The sequence below is a fragment of the Atractosteus spatula genome, chromosome 11 (genome assembly GCF_055471065.1).
Source record: "Atractosteus spatula isolate fAtrSpa1 chromosome 11, fAtrSpa1.hap1, whole genome shotgun sequence".
Classification (NCBI taxonomy): Eukaryota; Metazoa; Chordata; class Actinopteri; order Semionotiformes; family Lepisosteidae; genus Atractosteus; species Atractosteus spatula.
The window spans coordinates 42,628,250-42,654,665 of record NC_142716.1 but is presented as its reverse complement, the minus strand read 5'-3'; the positions used below and the strand labels follow the sequence as shown (position 1 = coordinate 42,654,665).

General features: G+C 40.2%; 1 protein-coding gene across 1 annotated transcript; it reads right to left on the bottom strand.

Annotated features, from left to right (window-relative positions):
• Positions 1 to 1,877: 1,877 nt before the first annotated feature.
• LOC148824089 (cilia- and flagella-associated protein 337) lies at positions 1,878 to 26,194 on the bottom strand. Its single transcript, XM_088927392.1, has 21 exons — positions 26,121 to 26,194; positions 21,768 to 22,035; positions 20,171 to 20,317; positions 19,412 to 19,534; positions 18,656 to 18,827; positions 18,509 to 18,555; positions 17,501 to 17,638; positions 16,636 to 16,824; positions 14,272 to 14,463; positions 13,497 to 13,757; positions 13,066 to 13,230; positions 11,803 to 11,952; positions 11,260 to 11,444; positions 10,578 to 10,682; positions 10,090 to 10,229; positions 9,532 to 9,677; positions 8,778 to 8,995; positions 6,660 to 6,856; positions 4,442 to 4,539; positions 3,219 to 3,365; positions 1,878 to 2,241 (listed from the first exon to the last, which is right to left on the bottom strand). The coding sequence occupies exons 1-21, from the start codon at positions 26,192 to 26,194 to the stop codon at positions 2,059 to 2,061; spliced, it is 3,345 nt and encodes a 1,114-aa protein (XP_088783518.1). The 3' UTR covers positions 1,878 to 2,058.
• Between the last annotated feature and the right edge of the window lie 222 nt (positions 26,195 to 26,416).

Sequence of the window (26,416 nt, the reverse complement as noted above, 5' to 3'; positions counted from 1 at the left end):
CCATATGAGAGAGAGGTTTAAGATACTGCGTATACACAGTATCTTAAGATATCTTAAGTGGTTTAAGATACTGCAATGTACTTAAATATGCATTTTGGTGCAGGTCTGTATAATGTTCTTCACACCAGCCATGGGTCACCTGCTATTAAGAGTGTCTATTTGTTGGACTGAGACCTCCTAATATTTTGGTCAGCAGATGCATTTTGCTGTAACTTTTAATTAAGATTTGGATATGATGTACAATATCAGGAGCTGTTGGGTGAACTGCTTATTTATGTGCAATTTAGTAGAGCTCTATTGAACTAGAAAATCCCCATCTGCTGCACCCGGTGTTGAGTAATAAATCACATTTTCTCTTTTCAAGTGTTGCTAAAAGACCTGTCACAACTAGACAAGAATTTTTGTTCAAGTGTGTTACTAAGAAAGGCATAGAAAATATAATAATCTTATAGTAAATGACTACTGTTTGGCACCTGTTACTGCGTCATTGAAAGAAACACATTCTGCATTTGAAATTGTACATTATGAAATTATATGTTACAAGCACAGCACCAAACAGGCATAAGCTTGTAAACAACATATTAGCGTTCTGTGAACTATATTTCTGCAGTGCATTTGTAATCATAACCGTAATGTTTTTTTATCAGCAGTGTAGAATGTGATTTCTCTCACATGTGGAATCTTGCAGCGTGGGTGGGCAGGCTGTATATTCCGTTTCAGTCTTGCTCGGTTCCAGCCACTTCCGTCTTTAAATAGACGCTGGGGAGCAAGTTCAGGAAAGTCAGACTGGCTTTGGTTCTGTGCAAGACCACATAAGGAGCCCATGCCGGCAGTAGTAGTTGATCTTGTGGGTAGAACACATTTTAAATCTCCATTGAGCCTTCTGGGTCCTCAACACCTGTCTCATTTTACCCCAGTCAGGTACCCTACATACCACCTTCACTAACAAGGTGGTCAAGACCATTACTGGATTGATTGGGATTGTGCCAGTATTAGAGCTGGTTTATAAGTTGACCTAATACAACAAACAGTATTGTTAAAAATCAGCACTTTGGAGGACTAATATGTGGATCACAGACAAATGGAACCATGGAGAATTTGTTGAAATGGACAACTACAACACAAATCCAAGGGAACTACATCAGCTCAGTCTGAACACTGTGTATGATGGCTTATGTGAATGGAAGGACATGGTACACTACTGTAAAAGTGAGTTCAGGTCCACAGTCATTGTCAATAGTTGGATCATGGGGAGGAAAACTATTTGCGTACCAGATGTCTTTGCGCTGCAGTGCATAGTTTTCACAAAACAGTTGTTTGAAGTGGGTCAACTAACTTTTATAAGAACCTTGTACTTAAATTTTAAATTACCGTATAATCTCACAGATGTGACACAAATTTCAGACTGCCACCATGTTTGTGAGATTCTGAATGACGACTTTGTCATTAATAATTCTGTCTGAGCTCACTTGATCTTCCATAAAGACATAAAATAATAAGACAAGAAAGTATCTGTGAATGTTTCAGATCTTCTGCATATGAAAAGTAAGGATATTGCTAGGTTTATATAAATAATATAAATTATATATAAAGAAGCAACTTTGGTATTCATTTCACAAATCTTCTATCCTAAATTTAATTGAATTGTACATTTGCATTTGAGGGGCACCAGTATTGGAATACATTGTACAGTTTGTTTTCGGCAATCAACTGTTCTACAGTAATGTGATTTTTCTTACCAAATGTGAGTAGTGTTTGACTCTTCAAACATGGCAACTCTTAAGAGAGTTCCAAAAATAGAGTCCCTGAGGAATTTCATGACAACAGATTTGAAACTGAATATACTGCTGAGGAACCTCAGTCAATAAAATACAAAAGAGTTTTTTTTTTTTAATCCACAGCTGTCATATGATGAAAGACACAGCGGTTCTCAGAGTTCATACAGGTTTTCTGTGGTGGATTGTCTGCCATTGAAGTGGTTCACTCTGCCTTGAGCCAGCTGCTGAGGTGTGTACATAAGGAAGAGGGTGGTGGAGTGGCTCAAGACCTTAGCTTTCTTTAGTCCAGAGGCAGCCTGCTCCTGACAATGGTTCTGTCCGGGTCTTCACATTGGTCATTATCCGAGCTACGACTTGTCAGTGGCAGAGACTTCAGATCAGCCTCATTTACACACTTCAGCCCTTTGCTCAGCATCCAAGGGCTCATGGGTAAATCACAGGGCAGCTGCAGCTCCTGGCATTCCTAATGGAAGAAAGAGAGCAAGGGGGGAATTATTGTGTGTTGACCCCCTATACAGCATGTCCATGTATTCTCAGGAGGCTGTGCTTTCTTTGCTCAATTCTCTTTTAAACGCGGCAGGATTTCAGATCTGGGCAAAGTTCTTCCCAACAGCCTTAACGTTCCAAAATCAGAGACATGTCAACAGGAAAGATTTCAAAATACATTTTAATTTCTGTTTGTGCATTTCTGTTCTAGGTTTGACACATGTAATTATTCTATTTTATTATATTACGCCACAGCAATGCCCGATTGGATTTTATTGCAAGACTTCGGTGGTGGTCTTATAGCTGACAGCAGTGCTTGCAGACGCAAGCAAAGGCTGAAGAAGAGCTGAGAAAATGGATCAGAAATTTGTCACATTCATTCCTCTTTGCTCACAGCCTAGAGAATAAATCTTTTATCTGTTTTTCCACTCTCTCTTTCTCTGCCAGTGAGACCAAGATTTGCCCTAGATGTACATCTAATATACCAGACCTTGACTTGCATAAGTACAACAGAGGCAGTAAAAAAGACGCATTTTGCTCCCTCTTGCTCATGTAGTAACCTATAAATCTGACAGTCTTATCTAGCCATTTCTTATCAGAGCACTGAACAAATAAACCTTTTGTGTATGGAGCTACAGCAACAGATAGACAACCAGCTAGTTCTCTAACTGCATAAAGCTATTGCTAAACAACAACATGGACTTACAGTATACTTATGGATGACTATTATAATCTCTAAGATGGCCCTGACAGTCCACTAAATTAGTGCATTTCTTTTTACACTGGTTCTCAATCCATCAGTTATTTGCTGTGTGTGAAAGAGCACAGAGCAATGCTACACCTCCTCCTCCGCAGTCTTTATGGTCATTGTTATTGACAGGGTTGCACAGAGGAAACTGGATTTGTGAACAGATCAAGAGGAAAAGAGATCAAAGGTTCGTTCGTGGGACTCACTGGAGTAGCCAGAGCTTGGAAGGGCGTGCAGACACTCCCAACGCGGGCGAGCTTCCTGGAGTCAATGTCTCCGAATGCCAGGCGACGCTCAAGTCGAGCCACTGTCTTCCTCAGAAGACCCTGTTCAACCTGCACTCCCAGAGCACTCTGGGAAAAGTGACAGCAGAAGGCCTGAGACTCTGGCCCAGTTCTCAAGATATGAATCAATCAGGACTGAAATAGCACTCATTCCACCTTGAAGCTTCTTCCATTCAATATTACTACTATTTATTGAATATAATAACTACTACCAATTTACCATAATTTAAGCCTTTTTAAAAGTATGATAAAGCCCTTAGCTTGTACAATGTATGATACAGTGTAGAAACGTAAGATTTCATTAAAATTTCAATATTTTACATCCCTCATTAACATGTCAGAACACATTTTTATGATGATTTCATGATGTTGTGGAAAATGTGTTGCAGATTTAAAAATAAGTACATTATCATATGTTAGTACTCAATAAAGAGCAATGACTCTTTAAGTAATAACTGTATTCCACTCTTTATTTGATTTATTTGATCCATTTTTACCTTTAAAAGGAACAACGAAACCATGCCTAACCACACGATATTTATTGAGTGGTTAGGCATGGGAAGTTTTGGCTTAACCCACTTGGTTGAGGGCCAATGCTGGCTGTAAGACGAGGAAATTAGAACTCCCAAACATGATAGAGAAACTGACTAAAGGGGAGATGCAAATGTAGCTGGGTGGAGGAGGGATGCATAAGACAAATTTGAGGAAGAGAGGTTTACTCAAGGTATTTATAGCCTTTGGGAAATGATGTCAAGGATGATTACCAGTTAGGGCAGCTGAGATGAAAGAGACCTTGGTTGTTGTCATCCCTGCCGAATGTTCGTTGAATACTCTTTTTAAAAAATGTATTTTGAAAATTACATATAGTATCTCACTTTGTGTCGGGCTAAAATTGTGAGGCATTTCATTGATGACGCTAGAATCACATTTGGAATTACTAGCGTCTATCAGGCCAATCAGAAGAGCATCACATCTCTCACTGACATCGTTCCAGGCTTGCAGGAACCTGGGAGTCACCTCTGCACTGAACTGACCCTGGGTTAAAGACTATTAAAGCAACTGTACCACACTGCAATTTGGGGTTTATGCTTTAGGGCACAAACTGTGCTAACAGCATTTTAGGTGGAACCAGGGTATATTCTCACCTTGGTGTGTGGTGCCTTGGCAGGATTGTCCAAGAGGCCGGAGGCTGGGCTCTCTGCCTCCCTGGAGTCCAGTGAAGAAATGAAAGACTGTGTGAAGCCTGGAAATTGTAACACAAACCTTAGCTTACCATAGAAATATAGAATTGTGTTCCTATGTCACCCAATTTAGCAACTTCATGGACACTGCATTCACTAATCAATGAATTAAAGAATGGTGAATATCGTATAGATAAAGCTACTCGAAAAAAAATGTTTTGCAAACTTTTTTGTCATTGCTTAATCTAATCTGAGTAGGCTTTACTGTGTCCTGAGCTTTGCCAGTAAGACAAAAAAGAAACCTCATAAACCTCCCCCATATTTTTTGCTGAGCTGCCTCGTTAGACATTTTAACACAGGGTTTTGCAACTCTGAAGTAAACATCCTGCAGTTGGGGCTGACTAGGATTATCTGTTTAAAAATGACACACATCACCCAGTTCTAAGAGGTAATCTGAGCCATGAACCCAGACACCTAATTCACTCCAAACTGTGTCTAGACATTAAGAAGCAGTAGTGCACACCCTGCTAATTTCATCTCTCTGCCACGAATGTCGTTTCACAGTTTTTCTCCAAGTTGCTTTCCTAACCTGCCACTCTCCTTCCAGGACTGTCTCGGCTCCCACCAATAGCTTTTTTTGGCAGACCAAAGAACCAGGAAACAGCACAGGAAGTTCCCCTACAAACCCGTGTCTGTCTGATGGGGGTGGGGGGGACTTTAATTTGCTTTTCACCTGAGGCCATTACAGAACATCACACGCAGTTGAAGGAGTGACAGAATTTAAAATTGATGGCTAATATTCAGCCTAGTGAAAACCTCTCTTGATAGCTGTATTATTTATATTCATCTATAGTTATCAGTTAATTATAACTTACTCCTTATAGCTTATCGTTCTTTTTCATTTGTCAAATTGGTTTAGAATATAGTGTTTTTTCCAATGAATGAACAAAAAAATCAATGAGTGTCTGTTAGGCCCATTTCCTTTTCATAGTGTAAAAGTAATCTACACCTGGATGTGCAGGAAATGTGTAACACACAACAAGCCTAAAGTAGATAGAGTATGCTTGGTTAGTCTGTATCAGTGATGAGGTTCATTAAGGACAGAAGTTTCCCCACCCTGTCACTGTGACGCATTTAAAATTGCACATGCTGCCTCGAGCCCCAACTTCAGCATCTTACTGAAACCAAATGAGTTGTTAGTGTGGTTGATTGTAATGGTAAATGAGCACTATGCTATTGAAGACATTTGCGGTTGTGTTTCCCGTGAATGTGGGACTGTTTATAAAAGGCCAGGCTTCTGAGCGACCGAAGGGACCTGACTGGCCAGGAGGGAGGGGTCCCAGTTTTCTCTGCAGCTGTCACGCAGATTGTGGCTGGCAGTAATATTTTGACAGGTTCTGTTTTTCACATCCTTCACAACCCCTTTGCTGCAGTTTCTATTACACACAGATGTTAAATTAAAAAAAAAAATCTTGAACTCTGAGTAAAAGATTGAGCAAAAGCTTTCCAAGAACAATATTGCCGGTTTTTGAGCTGCTCCGATGGTTTTATTAATTCCATATCTTGGATTGCCTTACTGTTGCAGCTGGACCCTGTGGGATGCCCAATAGGAAATGGTTCTCTGAGCTGTCAACATCTTTTTCCCGATGTTTCAACGGAGCCCAGTCAAAATACTTTCAGCTCTTCCTTTTTTGATCTGTATTTTTCCAAAGCTGCGTATTTCTAAGAAATGTTGTTATGTGTACTGTTGACATTTTTTCAGATTGTAAGATTCTTCCTAATGCTCTCTTCACACTGTTTGTATGATCCTGACATAAGTAAATGTGAACAAAGATTTAAACCTAAGTTTTGATTTTTTTAACAAAGTATTACTCCTTATACTGTATATGTAAATAGGTTTGTGACAGGATATTCATGTCATGGTTGGGAAGAGCTGGCGTTAATGTAAGGTTGTCAGAGCCTCTTCAGTAAACAGTCCTGTGTTTAATTTTTTTTTGTGATCAGTTTAACCTTTGACCAAATACTAAAACTTCAAAAATTCCCTTTGTCAAGAGCAAGGCATGGAATAACAAAAATAATTTGGCAATATAGCCCAGAGAGATACACAGAGAGATGTAGAAAGGTAGAGTGTTAGTAAGGAAGGTGGAAAAAAAACACATTTGTCAGATCTGTTTTACTGTGCCTGCACAATGTTCAGAGTCTTCCTCTTGCTGGGCTCCACCCTTCCAGCTTGTCTCCTCACTCTGGCCTGATGCCTCGTCCTGAATCAATCTTTGCTCTTTACTCAGAGACAGGCCACTGACAGACTGCTGTCTAACACCAGTCTTCTCCTCTTCTTCCTCCTCTTTCTCTATTTCCCTGGTATCTCTCCAGGGGTCTCTGCAAGACGTACAGTAGCAGCGATGAGAAAAATAACCATTAAAGAAAAGCCCCAAATGTTGACCAACTATTTAATTTTGATACAGCTTTCAGTTATGTTTTTCCCTGTCTTTTCTACCCAACAAGGACCTTTTTCATCTTCCATCTTCTCACAGAGAAGGACTGAAGATCATGAGGGTGCCCTCCAATCCCATACTCCAATATTCCTGGGTAATCCTGATGACCTATATTCTAGAAGCTAGTAAAATAAAATGAGGTGATCCTGCCTTCTTTTTTGTTCTTATACATACTGTAAGAATTTGACAATCACTTTTATTTTTCTACCAATTCAATCCATTCTGGATCACAAGTTGTATACAACTCAGATTTGTGACTGCTGCTCCTGTAACTCTTAGATGGCATTGTGGCACACAGATATGCTGCTTGATCGGGCCCACCTACAAACCCGTTTGATGCTTTGCAGTCATTGCAAGTTCCACAATACCTGAAAGTATCAGTGCATTTCTCAGTCACTGCAAGGATGAAGGTACCCAGCAGGTCTTTGCCAGAAAACCAAGAGAGCCCTAGCAGACTAACCCCTCTCAACCACTTGTGCAGAACCACTGCGGAAATCCTCATCATAGTCACTTGCTGACATAACCCAGACTTGGACCAATAACCTCTGGACACTGGGGCTCAACCTGTATTTTGATCAAGCATACATGTTGAGTCATGAGGGAGACTAACCATTCCTTTCTCGGCCAAAAAAGTACTCTGCTTACAATTCTGGGGGTTTATTTATCACCTGGTGTGAGTGCTGTTGATTGAGGGGTAGAAGTCTTTGATACTGCACTTTGTGGAGTACAGGTACAGCTATGTTATTTCATTTCTTCACTTTATTGCACCATACTGTAGGCTGCCATAACCAGGAACTTTTGTCCCTGAGGGGCACAGCTGTTTTCCTGCTGTGGTCAGTGCCCACATGCTGGCAATCACTGTACCTCTCAGGCAGTGTGGACTGATTATCTGGGCCACCCGTGGGTGTGTGCGGTTGAAATATTAAGTTTTTATGTGGACCGCAGGTACCAGCAGTTGTGCTTTTACTCCTATCAGACAAGCCACAGAATTGCAGGAAAAAACTGGAACATTATACCACATTAATAACAAGGCCAGTTACAATGGGTAACTTTCTCCATCCACACCTACTGACAGCCTCTGCTCCCCCATCTGGTTCCAATTAACTGTAATTATTGCTAGACCATCACAACACTTACAGTACTCTACAAGTGTATTTGTTTGAGTCGTCTGGCTGCAGTGACAGGGTTTTTTTTTTCTGTTTTGGCAGTTATCACGAAAGCTCTGCTGTCTGTCACTCCCATTGTTTGGGGTTAGATCTGTTTTTGTGTTGTTTTTGTGCTTTTTGCCCATTTTGACTCATGTCAGACAGAACATTCCCACAGCAGTTGCAGTGATGCAATGTAGAGCTGAGCTACCAAGATTGAAACCACGCCCGAAGATTCGATCAGGGAGTTTAAAGGATTAGTGGTCCATTATCTCATGAGTCATTCAAATAAGTTTTTTATTTTCACACTAGTCTCCGAATTTCATTAACTCTTTATCAATTACCTACAAGAGATAAAAGTTGCATTTTTTTTCTTATTTGTAGTTACAAATGAAATTTCAAGAGCATGTGTTGTTCAGTGTGGCTGAACATGATTAGGACTCAAATACTACTGTGTGTTTGTAGTATTTTTGTTTGTATTTGTTTTTCTAGCACAATAATTTACTGTCTATATAAGTGGATTAATGCCTGCAGGTACTCACAATCTTTTCCACTGAGGTCTACACCCACTGGGGTTTAGAGTAGATGTAATGTAGTTAAATAACTGTTTAAGCAGCAGGTGAGATGGCAGGGAAAGTGACTGTGCTATAGTCCAGGTACCTGGGGTGCTGATATGTAGAGGGGTTTTTCAGGTTCCATTTCTTCTTCTGTCCAAATGTGCCCACGTAACACCCATTGCAGGACCACAGCCGGGCAGTCTGGTCTGAGGAGGCACTGACCAGGAAGAGCTGGGAGCCAAAGAGCAGCAGCTCCATGCTGACCACTGTGCTGTCATGGGCTCTCCAGCAGTACAGCAGGGGAGGGCAGCCATTGACTGCCTGGTGGGAACAGGTCAGGGTTGTTTTATGACAGGGGCTTGAGGTACAGTATACTTTTTTTGCTACTAAGATTTGCAGAGGCATGCTTAGGGGAAATACAGTAAATATTGTGTAGGAAGGTACCACTTTCATCTTTCCTGTGGAGTTTTGTGTAATAATGGTAGTAGATAAACTCAAAAATTAAAGACTCTTAAAATGTAATAATTATAAAAGCAGTTTACCTCATTGCATGAGCTGCAAACCTGTAAGCATTTATTTACAAATGCACACACATTACAGAAGTTGATCTTACTGTGTAAAACCAATTAGTATAATTCAGTGTCCTTGAGGAGGTATATGTGTGTGATGTACATTATGTCTTAGGTAAAATCATAAGCTCTTCAGTCTTATGTAGTTGACCAACCCATTCTGTTGTACACTGTTATTCTTCAGCCCACATGGGACAGTGCAATACGTACAGACAGGAAGTAAATTGAGAGGACTAAATGTTGTTTTTACTTCTTTTACTATATGTAATGACTTGTGAGCATTCTCACCTTATCGCCAGGCTGTAGCCCGAACTCAGAGATGTCCCACACCTGTATGAAGCCTGCAGTGTCCCCAGACATGAGGAGCATGTTCTCCTGGTCTGTACACAACCCCAGAACAGACTCATCTGTTCTCTTTGGGGCATAGAACTGCCCTGCAATAGGATATCATAGTGCCATCAGTGATAATCTGTTTAAGATGCATTTTGATTGACTGAATCAGATGAAAGCAGAAACTTAAAATTTGAAAAGATTTTCTTCTGTTTTATAAAGTGGGGGATAACAGGTGAGATAGGGGCGATTTCAGAACTTGTTAAATTTAACTTTAAAAGAGGCCAAACCAATCATTGCAGAAATTCGGCAGTGACATTTGTATCACTCCCTGCCTCTTTTATCAAAAATAGGACTAATCTCCTGTTGTTTTTCATTGACCTCTTTGATACCACATGTTGACCAGTCAGTTTATTCATGGGCTCCACATCTTCACCCGTGTAGAGCTCAGTGTATTTGGCATTCACTTTGGTGTTGACTCTGCAGTGTTCAGTGTGCAGCTTCTCCTTGAGTTACCGTGTTTACGAGGTGATCCCATCACACTCCACCAACAGAGGAAGCCCGCCTCTGAGCTGATGAGGAGCGGCCCATTTCTGCACTTCCTGTCCTCGGCACGGAACTTCAGAAACAACAGCTTATCCACTGGAGGCTGGACCCTGACAGCAGAGAATCACATGAAAATGGAAAGTATGGGAGGCTGAGAAAGTGAACAAGGTGCTGTATCTTTACCTGCTTCTGCCATCAATTCAGTATTTATTTTCCAGAACACTTAGCAGGCTTTGTATTTTGGGGGTTCAGCCTATAGTAGCAGATGGGTTACTGCTCCACTTTCATTATTTTTTCAGTACAACACAAAGTTGAATTAGTCCAGTTTAGTGGCATTGTCTTGCCAATGTGTAAAGGACACAAGAGAGACCCCCATGACGTTTTGTGCAAGCTGTGTCTCTTAGTTTTAGTCATAAGTGGGCTTCTTTCTGATTTCAATTTCTAACTCTTTACTTTACCCCTCGTCCCAGGCTTGAGCTCTTCGGTGTCGGGAGTTGGGTCTGGGCTGCGTCGTTTTGCTGGTGGGCTCATCTGAGGTGTTGTCAGTCATGCCAGGGCTGTCTCTGCACAAGATAAATAGGTTGTGGGGCAGAGCCTGCTCAGTAATGGAATGGGAGCCCTGTGTGGAAAACTAAGCTGCTGCAAGTGGTGTTGGTGTACTAGTAGGTGACAATCACCCCTCATGACCAGAATTTCCAACAAAAGCAAAGCCCTAATAAGAGCTAATGTGTTGTAGGAGGTGATGTGCTTTGGATGAGACATTTAAACTAAGGATCTGAATATTTGTTCTTTTAAAAATCTCATTGATTCGCATTATCCACAGTATCCTGGTACAAATTCCATTGTGTGTTTGTACATCCCTTTTAACATTTATCACTGAATTCACTGTAACATTTTTAAAATGTACTTCAAATATATTTCAGGATTGCAATTTATATTATTAGCAATGTAAACTTCTAGATTCTAGAGTGACACAATTAGATAAAGTCTGCGGAGCAAAGAAAAAATCTGTTTGAATTTAAGAATGTAATGTGAAACTGTAGAGCAACAGAGTATTTGTACTGCAGGAGTCTGATCCCTGTAAGTGTTGAATGCTGTAGCTGTTCTGCAGTGATCTTGGTTGTCTTGTGCCACACTCACGCTGTGTGTGGTGCCCTGCGGAGGTAGACAAAGGATCTCTGTGTATCCAGGGTCCAGACGATAAGCTCTCCATCGAAGCTGGCTGTGGCAAGCAGCCCCAGAGAAGGACAGTAGTCCACAGCCAAGATATCATCAGAGTGTACCTGGCCTCCCTTCCAGGACAGGTCTGCATGCACATAGGTCTTCTGAAAGACCACAGAACAGAGACGTTTCCCTGTGTAGCCTGGTTTTGCACATCAAACATTTAGATGGAGAGAATGTCAATGTTTTTAATAAATCTGTCCACTTCAACAAACCAGAACACATATTTGGTAAACCAGAGAGGAGTGTGAGTACTGCTTGTTTTCCAGTCATGCTTTGATATGAAATACTGTTGATGTGTTTGTTCTTGCTAAACATTATTTTCTGCTTCATAAACATTTGCCACTTCCAAGACAATGTAAAATTTCAAAACTGTAAATTTAACTTAACATTAACATTACCTTAACGTTAACGAATTGACAATTTTGAAAATCTGTGCTGTATACAAGTACACTCTCTCACCCCAGGGTCTGTGATGCTGTAAAGGGCTAGCTTTCGACTCCATCCCACAGTCAGGAGTTTGTTGTCCTGGAAACAGATGACCCCTGTGACTTCTGCTTCAGCTATAGCCTCCAGTTTGTGAAGATTGTGTCCATTCTGGATGTTCCATACCTGTATGGAGAAGAGGGACCGCTGACATAAATTGTTTCTTATGGCCAGGTCTCCAGTGCTGTATACTTTATTTTGACTGGAAATATAAGTGCCTTTGCACAGCTGAAATGCCTTCTAGTTGGGATATGGAATTTGGCAGTGTTGGGTAACATTGGCTTATGCCCAAAAGTCTGAAAATTGTTGTCAGTTTTTTCATGTGTACTGTATTTTCATTAGCGTAATTACATTTTAAAGTTGGATCCCAAACATGTTGTTGCAAAGGGGTATTTCTGAAAGGATTTAGAGATGGATGGTATTAATTAAGACCTTTTTAAAAAATTAAGAATTTTTATGTTTTTATCTAGGGATCAGACATCATACTCTCATTGTCCAAAAGGACAGAATTTGTGATTCACAAAACATTTTCTGTTCATGGGTTTTGTGAATTACATCTGTATTCCCGTGTTAGGACAGATGCATTGCAAGCTACATTGGAAGAAATATGTTTGTCTTGAAGCAAAGTGATCATGGATCCCGGCACGTTTAAGATACTATAAACTCATTGAGAGCATCACAAGGGGACTAGCTGAAGCGTTGTAAATTTTCAAAGGTGCAGACAAAAACAAACTTAATGGACCTCTTCAAGCTCAACAGTGAAAAACAAGTGTAAACTAACGGGAACATCATTTTAAGATGAAGCACATTTTTACCCAAAGAGTTGTAGGAATCTTGAACAAGCCACCCAGCCGCATTGCTGAAGATGACACCCTGGTTTCTGTCAAAAAGTGACTGGAATCCTTGTTCCAGGACTCAAATCACTAGGTCAGTCATCTACAGCACAAGCAACCAAACATTTTAGATGGGTTGAATGGTCTCCTCTTGTTTGTAGGTTTTTTCCTTTCCTTTTATACAAAGCATCTGTATTATATAAACTCTCATAACAACCCTTATTAAGTTTTGCAAAACAACCTATAGTATAGTATGCAGTGTGGATATACTGTATTTCCCATGTGCTTTATCCCTTTCATATAGATAGTTGACAGTGAGCAGAGTAGTTTGAGCAGGACTGCAGGACATCTTGTGTTTGTTGTAGAAGGGAACAGGGATGGGGACTGGGGGTAGGCAGTGTTGTACCTTGATGGTCCCATTGCGTGCCCCAGTGATCAGCCTGCGCTGTGTGCTGTCCAAGGCCATGCATGTGATCTCCTCTTGTCCATGGACATTGCTTAGCTGGAGACACTTCGTCCCAGTCTCCACATCCCACACAGCAACTGTGGAATCATCACTGCCTGTAACCACCTAGCAAAAGCACAAAAGACACTTATATGGCTTCTAAAAAATACAGATTTTTTCTTTTTATTACCCCAATTAGGAATCATCTCTTATGAAGTCAATTCAGTTCACTACTGTATCCATTATACCAGCCCTGTTGGGATGTAAACATGCAGTCCTACATACAAATGTGTATGTACTACATATTCAGCAGAGTTAACAGTGGAGATGTGAAACAGCTCTACCTCCCAGCTGCACTTATCAGATGAAGAAGGGAGGGGCATGGTGCAGACCTGTTTGAAGAAGGGGTTGTAGAGAGCGCAGGACAGCGGTGCACTGTGTGTGAGGAGCCGGTCTCCCTCAGCACCCCCGCTCTGCAGTCGCAGCAGGGCCAAGTAGTCCCCACATGACACCAGAAGCACATGGGGTGCAGATGTCAGCAGCAGGAAGGGGAAGTCTCCGTGCTCAACAGCGTGGCCAGCCTGCACACAGGGGAACTTCAGAAGCAGAGTCCTCAGGCAGCACAGTGAGGAGATGTCCCAAACTTTCAGCACCTGCCAACACCAATGCCAGAACAGAGAGACATTTTTGTCAGTGACAGGGGCGATTTTTTCCAATGTTTGTTTTTGATCATTCGTGTCTTCTAATCAGCAGGTACTTTGAGATATTTAGGCACTAAATATAACAGATATTGACTGGCTGATTGAGTCATTCATTGACTGGTTGCCAAATGCAGATTTTACCCATGAAACCCTTGTATGTTTGAAGCTGGTGAATCACTTTAGTTTGCAGATAATATTATTTTTTATTAATAGATGCATGAAATCAGCATGTGATTTCAGTAATGTGAATAGAATCGTTCAGGTCGCTCATTACATAGTCTAGGAGATTTCTGTATTCATCGCAATGTACAGTATTGGTATGTTAGGAAGAAGTGACTGTTATTGCTTGACTTCCAGCTTCTCAAGATCAACCTGGCCAATCTTATTGCGTTTGTGTATATTTGATAGTGTTAGAGTTTACAATAGTGTGCTTAAAGTGTGTTAATCCCAGGAACCAAAACCTTACAGCATCTTTGGAGTAGCTAAATATCTGGCCCAGGGGCTCGTAGATGACCACGTCCAGCACTGCCATGTAGTGTCCCTGCAGAGTGGCCACAGGGCGACTTGTCACGTATTGGTTCCACAGGCGGACAGTATGATCCACCCCCCCTGTCACCAGCAGATTCAGGGACTTACAGAAGTCAAAGCATGTGACTCCCTGAAAAGACACAGGTAGATGGTTAGATTTTCTATGACTATCGATAAGAAAGAGTAAGATACTAGAATCAGAGCACAATGCAGGAGAATCTGTATTTATTATCTTTTTCCATTTATTATGTACAGTAAGTTTCAGAACAGTTAGGTATTCCTGCAGCATTTACAAAAAGTCCAAGAGAGTGCCTATTTAATTCTTTGATTTTTCTTTTATTAAAAATGCAACACTTATTCTCAGGATTTCTGTTTTTCTCCTACTCCTACTCAAAGTGAAGAAAGTTAAAAATAGATTGAAGGACTGAAATGCATGTTTTATTGCTAACATTTTTACTTCCCATGGCTATTCCCTCAAGGAGCAATACACAGTTTAACCTGCGAGTGTGTTTCTTATTAAAAGTATAGCTCAGTTTTAATTGATCTTGGTTGGTGATGTTTACCTATGCTGTCTAATGGTTTTAAAGGATAATGCTGGGAACTGCTTTGGTATCTGAATCAGACTGATGATTTATTCTCATTGGAAATTGTTTTGCTAAAAAAGTATCTCCTGGCTGCCAGCAACGTTTTTTTTTTATCCATGGAAAAACAAAAGAATGCTTTTGTACCATTTTCCATGTCCAAATAAAGAAAAATGATTTCCCAGTAAACAGCCAACAATTCAAAGAACATGTCCTTATTTCCCCCATATCGCTCTCCTCTAATTTCTCTTGCTCTCCTTTCTCTAGTCCACTCACTGAACAATTCTTTGACATCTGGAATATTAATAACAACTAATTGTTATTGTAATATCTTTTTGACATTGAAGTGTTCTGTGCTATTTAATTGGTTTTGCCTCATACTATGTGATCAGTTATTAATTGTTTGTGTAAAATGCACAGCATGATCAAGGTATGTTTCCAGTTAGTGCTCATTTGCCAACAGAAAGCAATATTTTGGAAAACGTTCAGACCCTCAGGATTCCTTATAGTTCCCAGAGGAGGTAATTCAAGTATGTGTGCAGCCCTGCATTTCGCAAAAGAAGAATTTGTGTTGGAATTATTCAGTGTCCCATTTATTTGAGTTGCATATGTATGTGTTTAAAAAACTGTAAGAGCCATAAAGAAACAATGCAAATATTTTCAAATACTAAACGATAATTAGATGCACTGCTATACTGTGAGGCATTAAAACTACAATTAAATCTCTTGTCTCAAATACTCATTAGTTGCATTTTTAATGTCTCTCGGTACAGTTTTCCTGTATTAAATATTTTTTAAAATCCCTTTACTACAACAAGGTTATTGTAAAAATTTGCTCCTTCATTACTGCATGAGTACTACTGTGTTTTTGTCTTGTCTTAACTGTTATTCACTGTACACACCCAGACATAGTTTGCATTGCTTTACTAGCAATAATTTGTGAAGTTATGGTTTGATTATTCATGATCCTTCCTATGTTTCTTTTTGTTTCTTATTCAGTATCTGTTCATGACTTAGATGAAATGTGCTGAACTTGCTACTTTTCAGTCAGTGATGTTACTTGCTGTCAAGTGCAGGGTGCCCTTGTGTGACCATTTCAGCCTTGATTGCCGTCCAAATGTCAAATGTTTTCAAACAGACTTTGCTGGCAGTGTGAGATAGAAAGTTATTTGTACCACTCTTTCCCCAGTCTTGTAAGTAACAATGCCAGAAATGTGTAGGTGGCATCATTAAAACGAAGGAAAATTTAGTAGTTATGAAAAGGCGGTGTCTGTCCAATTCAAACGAGCACTCCCATAAACCGTCCAGTTTTCCAAGAGCACTGCTGCTGTGGCCTATTGTCAGCCTATTGCATGGCACCTTGCATGATATGCAAATGTATGCTCAGCTACACACTGGGAATTATCTCAGTATCTCAGTGTCACCTACTGTATGTCAAGACAGTTATTAGTAAATTATTTAGTTGAAGTCTTTTTTCTACTTTATTAGTGGAAGTGACTTTTAAAACCAAGAACATGGCATTCTTCTCTATCCAAAGAGTTATGGGAGTATGGAACATGTTATCCCACCATGTTGCTGAAGTCAATATCCAGGCTTCTTTAAAGAAATAGCTGGATGAAATCCTTGGATCTATTAGCTACTAACAACAAAACAAGCTAGTTGGGTTAGTTTTCTTCCCCTCGTTTGTAACCGTTTTTATGTTCATGTCCTGCCAAGCTCACCTTGTTGATTTTCCAGGTGTAGCTCTTCTTTTTGCGGTGAGCGTCCATGATGACCACCGAGGTGGAGGAACTCCCCGATGACGTGATGATGAGATCGCCACTGCGCTCGTAGCAGATCCTGCAGATGGCCTCCCTGTGAACCCCAGGAATGAGCTGATAGGAGACCAACCGGATGTGATCGCGGATATCCTGCATGAGGCCAGTGACAAACATTCAGCAGTGACCCTCAACCGGAGGGATTCTTCACACCTTTTCAATTTTTCTAATGACATATAAATTGCTTAATCAGTGAACTTGAATTTTATGGTCAAGATCAGAGAGTGCCTGCTGTTGAGAAAACCCTAGCAATGTCATCAGGTTTACTGAAATGATTTTCACACCACGACTAAAAGGTGTAATGTGCTCTTCCATACAGTAAGGTTTAGAAAATGTGATCTTAAGGAAATACTCAGGAAATAAATGGAATGGCTGACTGGGAGCATTGATAGGGTGATTCTCATTGGCTAGAAACATAATTCAAGCTTGAAATAGGGAGGTCTTGGGCCATGTAAAGCTCAGTCTGATCACTGCTTTACTGGACAAGCCCCTCGGTTGTTTTTCATTATTATTTTTAATATCACTAAGTGGAATTATTCTTTCCCAAGTTGGAGTTGCTATCTGCATGGATAAAATTTAAAAAGATAAAAGAAGTATTATCCAAGCAGCAGATGTGACTGTATACTATATATTATATTCTAAAGTGTATATTCTATGTACTATATACTACAGTACACACAATGTGTTACACACTATATGCAACAGTATCAGTGATAGGGAAAATCCACAGGTTACCCGCTGTGTTAAGGGCACAATTGCCTGAACTCACCTGCATGAAGACTCTCTGAGGTCCTTTCTCCTCAGTGAAGGGAGTCTCAAACATGCCTGAATGGGGGTGGAGGAACCACAGTACGTTCACGTTCCCTGCATCATCCCCCCACAGGAGCACAGAAGGGCTTCCTGGTGCCTGCGAACCCAGGAAACACACCTGTTAGCGCTTGAACAGTTGTCAAATGTTTCATAGCAGATAATATGTCAGCAACCATTGTATTTGTCATACAATTAATGCAGCCTTTCAGAAAAATAGAAATAATGGTTGCTATGACAAGGCAATCTTACCTGGAAACAAATCAGTTTAAAACAATTACAGGTTTATTCTGTGTCACACCCGAAGAAGGCTCCACAGCCAAAATGTTGTGTTTCCTTTCTTCTCTTTTCAGCATGGAATAAACCTATTACTTGTTCCTTTGCAGCCTACGCATGCTGACACAGCTACCCACCTGAACTACTTAAAACAATTATTTCTCATACACATACTATTGTAGGGTGAATGGTGGAGCAGTGGTTAGTATTGCTGCCTCTCAGCTCTGGGGCCCTGGGTTCAATTCCAGACCTGGGGTGCTATCTGTGTGGAGTTTGTGTGTTTCCCTTTGTTCGTATGTGTTCCCTGTGATGGACTGGTGTCGCATCCATGGTGTATCCTGCCTTGTGCCCATTATTTGCTGGGATAGGCTCTGGCTCCCCCATGACACTGTACTGGATAAAGTGGTTATGGATGGATATACTCTTTGTACTCTTAATACTGTACATATTGCCATCTTTGAAAGGTCTCCTAAAAGTGGCTAGTTTTAACACAAGGCTTGGCATGTTCATTGTGTTCATACTGGAATGACAGTAAAGTACCTTCTCTGTCAAACATCTTGGACATGGAAGTACTAATATGTTCAGAGTTGTCAATTTTGATGGTTTGAAACATCTTGCAACAGTAGGTTTAAGGATGAGGCAGCACTAGGTACCCTGAGACATTCCCTGTCAAAGATCGACCAAAGGGCCTTACCTTGGTGTCATACCAGTAGCATAAGCAGGTTGGCACATTGGCAATTCCTGTGACAAAACCGCAAAGAAACAAGAATGGGTATCAATTTGGAACACCTTTAAATAAAAACATATTTATTTTGCATCTTCTGAAAAGAGAAACAAGTACCAAACAAGTAAAACTCCTCAAAACAGCTGGCTGTAGAAATGTCAAAAAAGTGGATGTCCCTGCTGGTCGTTGCCAGTGCAATCTTGTGGACATCGGACATGCAAACAGCATCTGTAGTCCATTTCCTGATCCTGCTCCTGCTTCCTGCGATCTCACTGGACTCCAAGGAGACCTGGATTTCAGAAAATACTTTTAATTTTTCTGTTACTCGCATTTCAAATGGAGAAGCCTTTAGAAGGGAGTAGACATTAGAAACATTTTTGTTCAGTCCTTAAATAAAAACAGGGTATCGCTGTTGTATACAGTCTATATTTGTTTATAACCACTGCAGCAGTGAAGCGTTAACACCCAGGTGCACTGTCTTCTCGGGAGGGTGATGCTAAAGTTGTGAGTTGGTTTCAAACAACAAGTACCAAAAACATTTAATGTCCATGACTTTCATTCTCAAGATATCAGACATAATTTAAAAAATATCTATACATTAACACACAGTACACTTAAACAGGATCATTGACCCTTACCTATGTCTTCATACTGGATTATATAACTCATCTAAATTGTTCATCACCTTGTACTTTTTGAGTTTGGCCTGAGTAGCAAAAACTGTATAAATCATGTTTCACTGGTACTTGGATTTCTATGCACAAAAAAGCATAATAACAGCATGTCCCCGAGCTGGGAATTCGGCATAAAGTAACCATAAATCCCAGTTTGGCTTTGAACCCCAGGTCAATGAAGACAAGTGCCTCTTCTGACCTCTTGTGACTTGAGAATGCGCAGGTTGCTGTCCCAGATGGTCAGAGTTCCCTCCTTGCTGACACTGAGGAAGCGCAGTGGCTGAGGGTGGGGCACTGCCAGCATGCGGATGGTGGGCTCTTGCTACCAAATGGGAATTCAAACAAAGAAGTTAAGAATGATGCGAGGGATGTCCCTGCTTCCTTTTTACACTAGTATGTGTGAATTAGGCCTCCAAATTTAAAATCTGACCTTTTAAAACACTTTGCAAAGCAATGCCTGTAAATCGGGGTGTCGACTGGTACCTGTGAATTACCATGATAAAAGCATGGTAAGCACAGTACAATCAGGACGACATGATGATGTACCAGAAGGCATGAAACATCAGAATGAACGTAAATGCATGGAATCTATGTAATAAAACATTTCTATTTCTTTGGGAGAACTATATCCTTAGTCACATTTCAACTGCATGGAAAGTGAATGCTGAAGGGGGCTTCTTTTCGTTTTATTCTTACTCTTTTCTTTTTAAATCTTAAAAGATTACATTACCAAGATTCAGCTTTGTTTCACCTGAAGATGTTTTCCACCACATATTGTACTTAAATGCACCATTATTATTCTGTTTGTGTATTTTCAAAATCAGATATCAACATTTTGAAATACATGTACTGTATGGATGGAAGACTTCCAAAAAGTTTTTTTCTTGTGACGGAGTGTGCCAGTTTTTGTAACATGTGTGTGTAATGCTTTTAATGTCTGTGTTAGTACCAAGGTTACCTTGTTGTACAGACAGTGTCTAATGACTGGCTGTGTGCTGAGAAAAGTTTCTCTCTGACGGCCGGTGTAGTCTTTCTCCTTGTACTGTAGCAGCAGGTAGGTGCAGAACTCTTCCCAGTCCACATAGCCATCACAGGAAGTATCGACCTGCCAGCAGAGAGGTTTAAAATATGCATCTATCCATTTTCTAAACTCTAATTCCAATTCAGGGTTACAGGGGACTCAGAGCCTAGCCCAGCAAGCAAATTGGTGTGAGGCGCCCTGAACAGGACTCCATACAGATAGAAACACACTCACACCAGGGCCAATTTTTCCCAGAAGCCAATTAATCTACCAGTATGTCTTTGGATTGTGGGAGGAAACCGGAGCACCCAGAAGAAACTCACCCAAATACAGTACATGGAGAACATATAAATACTCCATGCAGTTAGCAACCCAGATCTGGAATTGAACCCAATGCTCCAGGGCTGTGAGATAGCAATGCTAACCACTGAACCACCACACCACTCAAGTTAAAGGCAAACTGCAATGTTATTTTTATATTTTACAGTTAGAAAAAATTGGCATTGATGAGTGCATTTCAGACCACAATGAAAGTAAAATGTACACAGTAACTTGTAAAACCTGCAATTCACATTAAAAAATAGATACATTTCCAGGTATGCACAGCGCCATATTGCTGTCATTGTCAGTGATTCAGAATGAGGCAAAAAACATCCAGTGAGGTGCAGTGGCCCTATTACATTATAAACAAGCAGGCTTGTGAATACATCTCTTTTAATCAAATAGAAATATTGCTCTCAACTTTGAGACTGTTTTGCAGACAAATACTACTTACTTGTTAACTCTGCATGCAGATCATGTCAGAATCTTTCTGTGACGAGATGTCTGCTGCACAATCTGTACTTATTCATTTGGACATTGCATTTCACTAGTGATTACAGTGACTAGTGAGCAGGAAGGGCCGCTTTACATCACAATTTGCACAAATGCTTGAAAGCATGATGACTGTACAGTATTTTCACAAAGTTCACTATTTTGTGTTTATTTTGAAAATTGTAAATTCAAATTTAGAACAGCTGCTTTAAGCTGACACGAGGAAACAAAACATTACACTGCAAAAAGTTTGAAGAACTGTAATATTTAGAAATTTCCAATGCAAAGTACAGGGTGTGCTAGGTGGCATGTGTTTCATCTGCCTGGGGATAAGGTTAATTAACGCTTATGTCTCATATCTGCTCAAGGTAATACTGGAATCCAGCACTGGAGCCCTGTGCTTAATTTGCACAAAATAGTAGCTTACTCCCTGAAGACATTTCAGTTAATGAAAACCTGTTCTGCTACCCTTCTATTGGGAGGTACTCTGAGGTTCCTGGTTATGATGAAAGGCCTTATATCTGTATAAAAGAAAATGTAATTCTTCCTTGAGAGCTCCTTTTAGACTAAAGAAATGATATAATTAAAACTGTCTTGGAAGAAAATTGAAGATGTGTACCAAAGTGCTACACCAACAACAGTAAACACCGAACCCAAAACATCAAAGGATTCCTATGTCTCTTATCCTGTGGTGTTGGAGCTACTGTACCAGGCTCCTTACCTTGTTAAAAAGCAATTCCATTTGACTGGCCCAGCGCTCCGAGCCCAGCATGGTACCCAAGGCAGACTGGAACTCTTCCAGGCTCATACTGCCTGCCTGTTGCTTGGGTCCACGGCTTGATCGCCACCCCTTTTCATCCTTCCAGCCTGCCCCTCCCTCGCCAGGCCTGGGATCTCTAGGCACGTGACTGGCAAACGCTTCCTTTAGCCATTGCAGGTGCTCCAACTGCAGCTCCTCCTCTAAGCCAACATTCTGCTCCTGATCAAAACTGGACAAGAGATACAGCACTCATGTTAGAAGGGTTAAATGATAAGAGTTTAAATAATGTTCTAAAGTAGAGAGAAGTTCTTGAATGCTGTCTGTTCATATATACAGTAGCAGCACAGTATCACAATAAATAAGAGTACAAATCACATTAGTACTAACCTGGAAAGGAGCTCTTGCAGTATGTCACTGAATCCATGGACTGATTCAAATATAGAGTAGGAGGGAACTGATTTCATCCACTACTGAATGGCGGTCCCCATCTGGGTGATGCACAGTTGCTAGGTGAAGTAGTGACTGCATGCTCAACTGAACTGAGAACTTTAGACAGGCCAAGGCAAGCCCAGAGAAATTAGCCAGGCAGCAATTCAGCTAGTCAAGCAAGTGGAAGCTTTAGTGACCACACAGTTGGTTTAACATCTCATCTGAAGGATTGCACCTCCTACAGCACAGTGCCACACTATGTGATTTTGTTTTAGGGAATTTCTGGACCACAGAAAGGTGTGCCACCTAATAGCCCACCAACAAAAGTTACAGCAAAAGCCTGGTTTTCCTTCAAGGTCTCCTAACCCAGTACTGACCGGGCCCAACCTTGCTTATCTTCTGACCTCATGACAAGGTCTGTCAAGTTACGCGGTAGTAATTCTGCTGTCAGTGTCTTCTAACATGTATCCAGTCTCTGACTATATGTTCATTAGAAAAAAATCATTTTAGATGCGTAGATGGAAAAACAATGACCATTTAGCACACTCTAGTGGCATTTATGGAAATACAGAATGTTTTGTTCTGGTTTCAGTAGAACACTGTTGCTCTGCCTGGTACAAAAAATGTTTGCAGTCAAAGTAATTGTCGGCATCATTGCTAGATACTAGATTTGAGTATATGTAAATATTCCTAATCCCAGTCTTACACCTAATCGTAAAATTACTGCTAGAAGTGCTAAAATAAGACTAAAATTACTAGTTACACAGTAAGTGTTCCAACATGCTACAAGGATGTTGCAGGCACCAATAGATTGGCCATCTCATCCCCTGGACACCTTTTTAAAAAAACAGAGCAGCATTTATTGCAACAAGACCTTTTGAAAATGCACAGACTTCAGAAATTCTGCATATATAGAAATTTCACTGGAAAATTACGGACCACATTGTCCAAGGCTTTTGCACCCAAAATATAATTTTCGTTGAATATTTTAGTTTTATTGTGGATAGATTGATGCTACAGTATTTGACTAGAAATTAGGTTTGACAATAATTGAAATGAATCAAGGGCGGTACAGTGATGCAACAGTTAGTGCTGCTGTCTCACAGCTTTTGGGTGCTGGGCTCCATTCCGACCTAGAGACCCTCCTGTGTAGAGATTTGCACGGTCTCTCTGTGTTCTCATAGATTTTCACTGGGTGCTCTGTTTTCCTCCCACAGTCCAGAGATATGCTATAATTCGCCTATCTAAATTGCCCCTTGTTTGCGTGTGTTCACTAGTGTCCTATCCAGGATATATCCTACCTTTACGCATTTTCTGCTGGGATAGACTCTGATTCACCATGACCCTGTATTGAACTAAAATGGATGGATAGATCAAATTAATAATCTAATGTGCTTTGTACTATAATCAGCAGCTGTTATTATTCAGCAATTATTTATTATTATTCACTGCTATTCAGCAATCCCAGAAAGGTCTAAACAAATTATTGTGTGTGACTTCTAAATCCCTAGTGTTTCCCTATTTTTATTTACCAAAAAAGTAAAATGTGCAAAAAAGCCAGCACAAAGGAAGTCTTAATTCTTTATCTTAATTAACTTAAGATAAAGCTGTACCTCCAGTCTGGAGGGGTGTCTCATTTACATTACTCAGAGGTGAAAGGAATCAGCTTCTGGATCTGGTTTATTCCAGCAGTTTCCTGCTCAGTAATACTGACAGTGGTATTAGGATAAGACAAGCCAGGTGTGACCCTGTTCTCCCAGGAATCTGGAAGATTTGACTAGAAAGTAAGATCATTTGCCTTTGTCCTCCACTTAACATGTGAGTTACAGCAATGGTGTGTGCACAATTCAAGATGGCATTTCGGGTTGATAGTTAAGAATGTGCAAAATAACCCATTTATATTTTTTTTTAAAGAGAAGAAAAGACCACACACCCAAAAATCGTGGAGGTGAAGTCCAGAGGAAAGTTAATATTAAAGGTAGAGTTGGCTGAATGTTCTGTTGACTCTACTTTTTATATATATATATTTTTAAATGAATATAAAAGCCACCAGAAATCCAAGACAAGTAAACCTGAGTTTAAAACATTCCTCTCTGCAGGATCTGTCCCAGTTTCTACACAGCACCTCAGCAATAAACATCCTTCCTGCTGTCCTGTCTCCATGGGTACAGCAGCTTGGCTTGCTCAGACATCCTGACTTCCCAGGCCAAAGACAGGCCTGCTTCTCCAGGCCTGTTTCTGAGTGACTAACCCCATGACAGGGCCCTACACTGATGTCACAGTGGTGTGGTTTTGTTGCCTCGGGCAACGCCACAACAATTAACCCGAAGTCAGACCTTGGGCCTGTTGTGCGGCAATTGTTGTTTCTCACTGATCAAGACAGTTTAATCAATCAGCAGATAATCAGTTACATTTGTCTCCTGCACACAGACATTTGGATAGGTTCAGATATTCACTATAGCAGCAAGAGGCTTCTAATTTCCATGGTCATATTTGTCTCTGTCAGATGAGAGAATTGATTCTCTAAAATAAATATCTGGCATTTGGTTTTCAAATCAACTCAATTCATCTAGTCAAAAATGACACCAAAACATCACAAGGTGTAACTACAAACAGCAGGAACCTAACTCCAGGTTAGATTTCAACACAGTTGCGTTATGCAAGTCAGTATACAGTAACCCCCAGCTGAATCTACAACCATAAATAAGCAGAAGCCAACTTCGTCAGGCCAGTTTGGAACCATGCTGGCCCAGGGCAACTTACCAAGTATACATGGGGAACAGCTTGAGGAGGAAATATGTGGGAGACCGATGCAGAGTTTAAGTGTCGCAGGATGAGTTATATAAATGCAAGTAGATTATATGTCTTATTGTAGTAAGAGATATTTTAATTGAATTTTCAGTTCTATATTTTTGTAACATTGCAGATCAAGTGCAGTCACAATTTTCTCATGAGGAGCTTTTCTTCCAATAACACAGGATCATGATCATATTAATTTTACTAGCCCACGAAAAACAATTTATGACAGGGAAAACATTGCAGCTGTTGCTGGGGATACACTTGAGTTTTGACGGACACATTGATGAAGTACTTCTTATGCTACACATGCACACACCTCACAGAGGTTTCTCCATGAAACATGTCAGATATCTCACAGAATTGTCCAAGAAGTTGCAATAGATATATAATAGTTCTTCATATGTCTGTTGATCCTGTTCTCAATACTTGAGTTTATATACTGTATACTGTACCGTGTAACACATTACTCATTTTAGGAATTATTTACTTTACTCTTGTCTGAGCAAGGCAATCAAATGAAATGGCTTTACAAAAATAACATATTTTCAATTATATTCAAAAGGATGTTTTATGTAATTACAAAACAAACCGATTTATTTAAAATCTTTGTCATATACTGTATAACAATTAAAACATATATTGCTGCTACTCTATATTTGCAATTGTCTTTTCTGATACCCTAAGTCATGGTCACAGTGCCAATGTGTGCCTCATTGCAAGAATATATTCTCTTATATACTCTATCTCTGCCACATAATACAGTATGTCAGTTGATACTCATTGCATAATGTGGTGTTTTTTTCCACTAATTAGCCCTTTTCTTTACACTCCTATGGTATTTCGAAAGATAGGTAATTATCAATGGATTTTTTACAGTTTGCATTTTTAATTACAGAACATGCAGAATACATAAAAAATAAAGCAGACTGTACATGACTGCATGCTTGGTGTGTTTGACATTAACTGGAATTATTTATGTGCACAAAAAACAAAATATCCACTCACAAAGTGAGGTTTCAGGTAGCCCAAGCAGTGATTACAATGAGAAGTTCTGATCAGAAGAAGTGTTTTGTATACTGTACTTACCCAGTAATAGTGACAGGGATCTCCTTCTCATATATTTCCCAGATGCCACTGTCCCAGTCTCTTGTGGCACACATACTGCTAGTCTTACTCCTGTCTCAGGCACAAACTTGGTAGATTTAAGGAACCAATTACATTTATTTCGGCATTTCCTCTTTTTGTTTTTTTAGCTACCTGTCAGTCTCTGTGGAATGCTCGATACAAATTCACCACACTTCTCTTCTAAGTTCCCTTTAACCTCTCTAAATCAGAAGGAATGCTGAAGATTGGACTTTCATCACCTAAACAAGCAACTTTGC

Excerpts from the sequence above, each read along its gene's own strand:
- LOC148824089 (XM_088927392.1), bottom strand. The coding sequence starts at position 26,194 with ATGTGTGCCACAAGAGACTGGGACAGTGGCATCTGGGAAATATATGAG. Across the intron at positions 10,683-11,259 it reads CGCAGGGCACCACACACAGC|AGACAGCCCTGGCATGACTG; the intron begins GTGAGTGTGGCA and ends TATCTTGTGCAG. Across the intron at positions 2,242-3,218 it reads TCCAAGCTCTGGCTACTCCA|GAATGCCAGGAGCTGCAGCT; the intron begins GTGAGTCCCACG and ends TTCTTCCATTAG.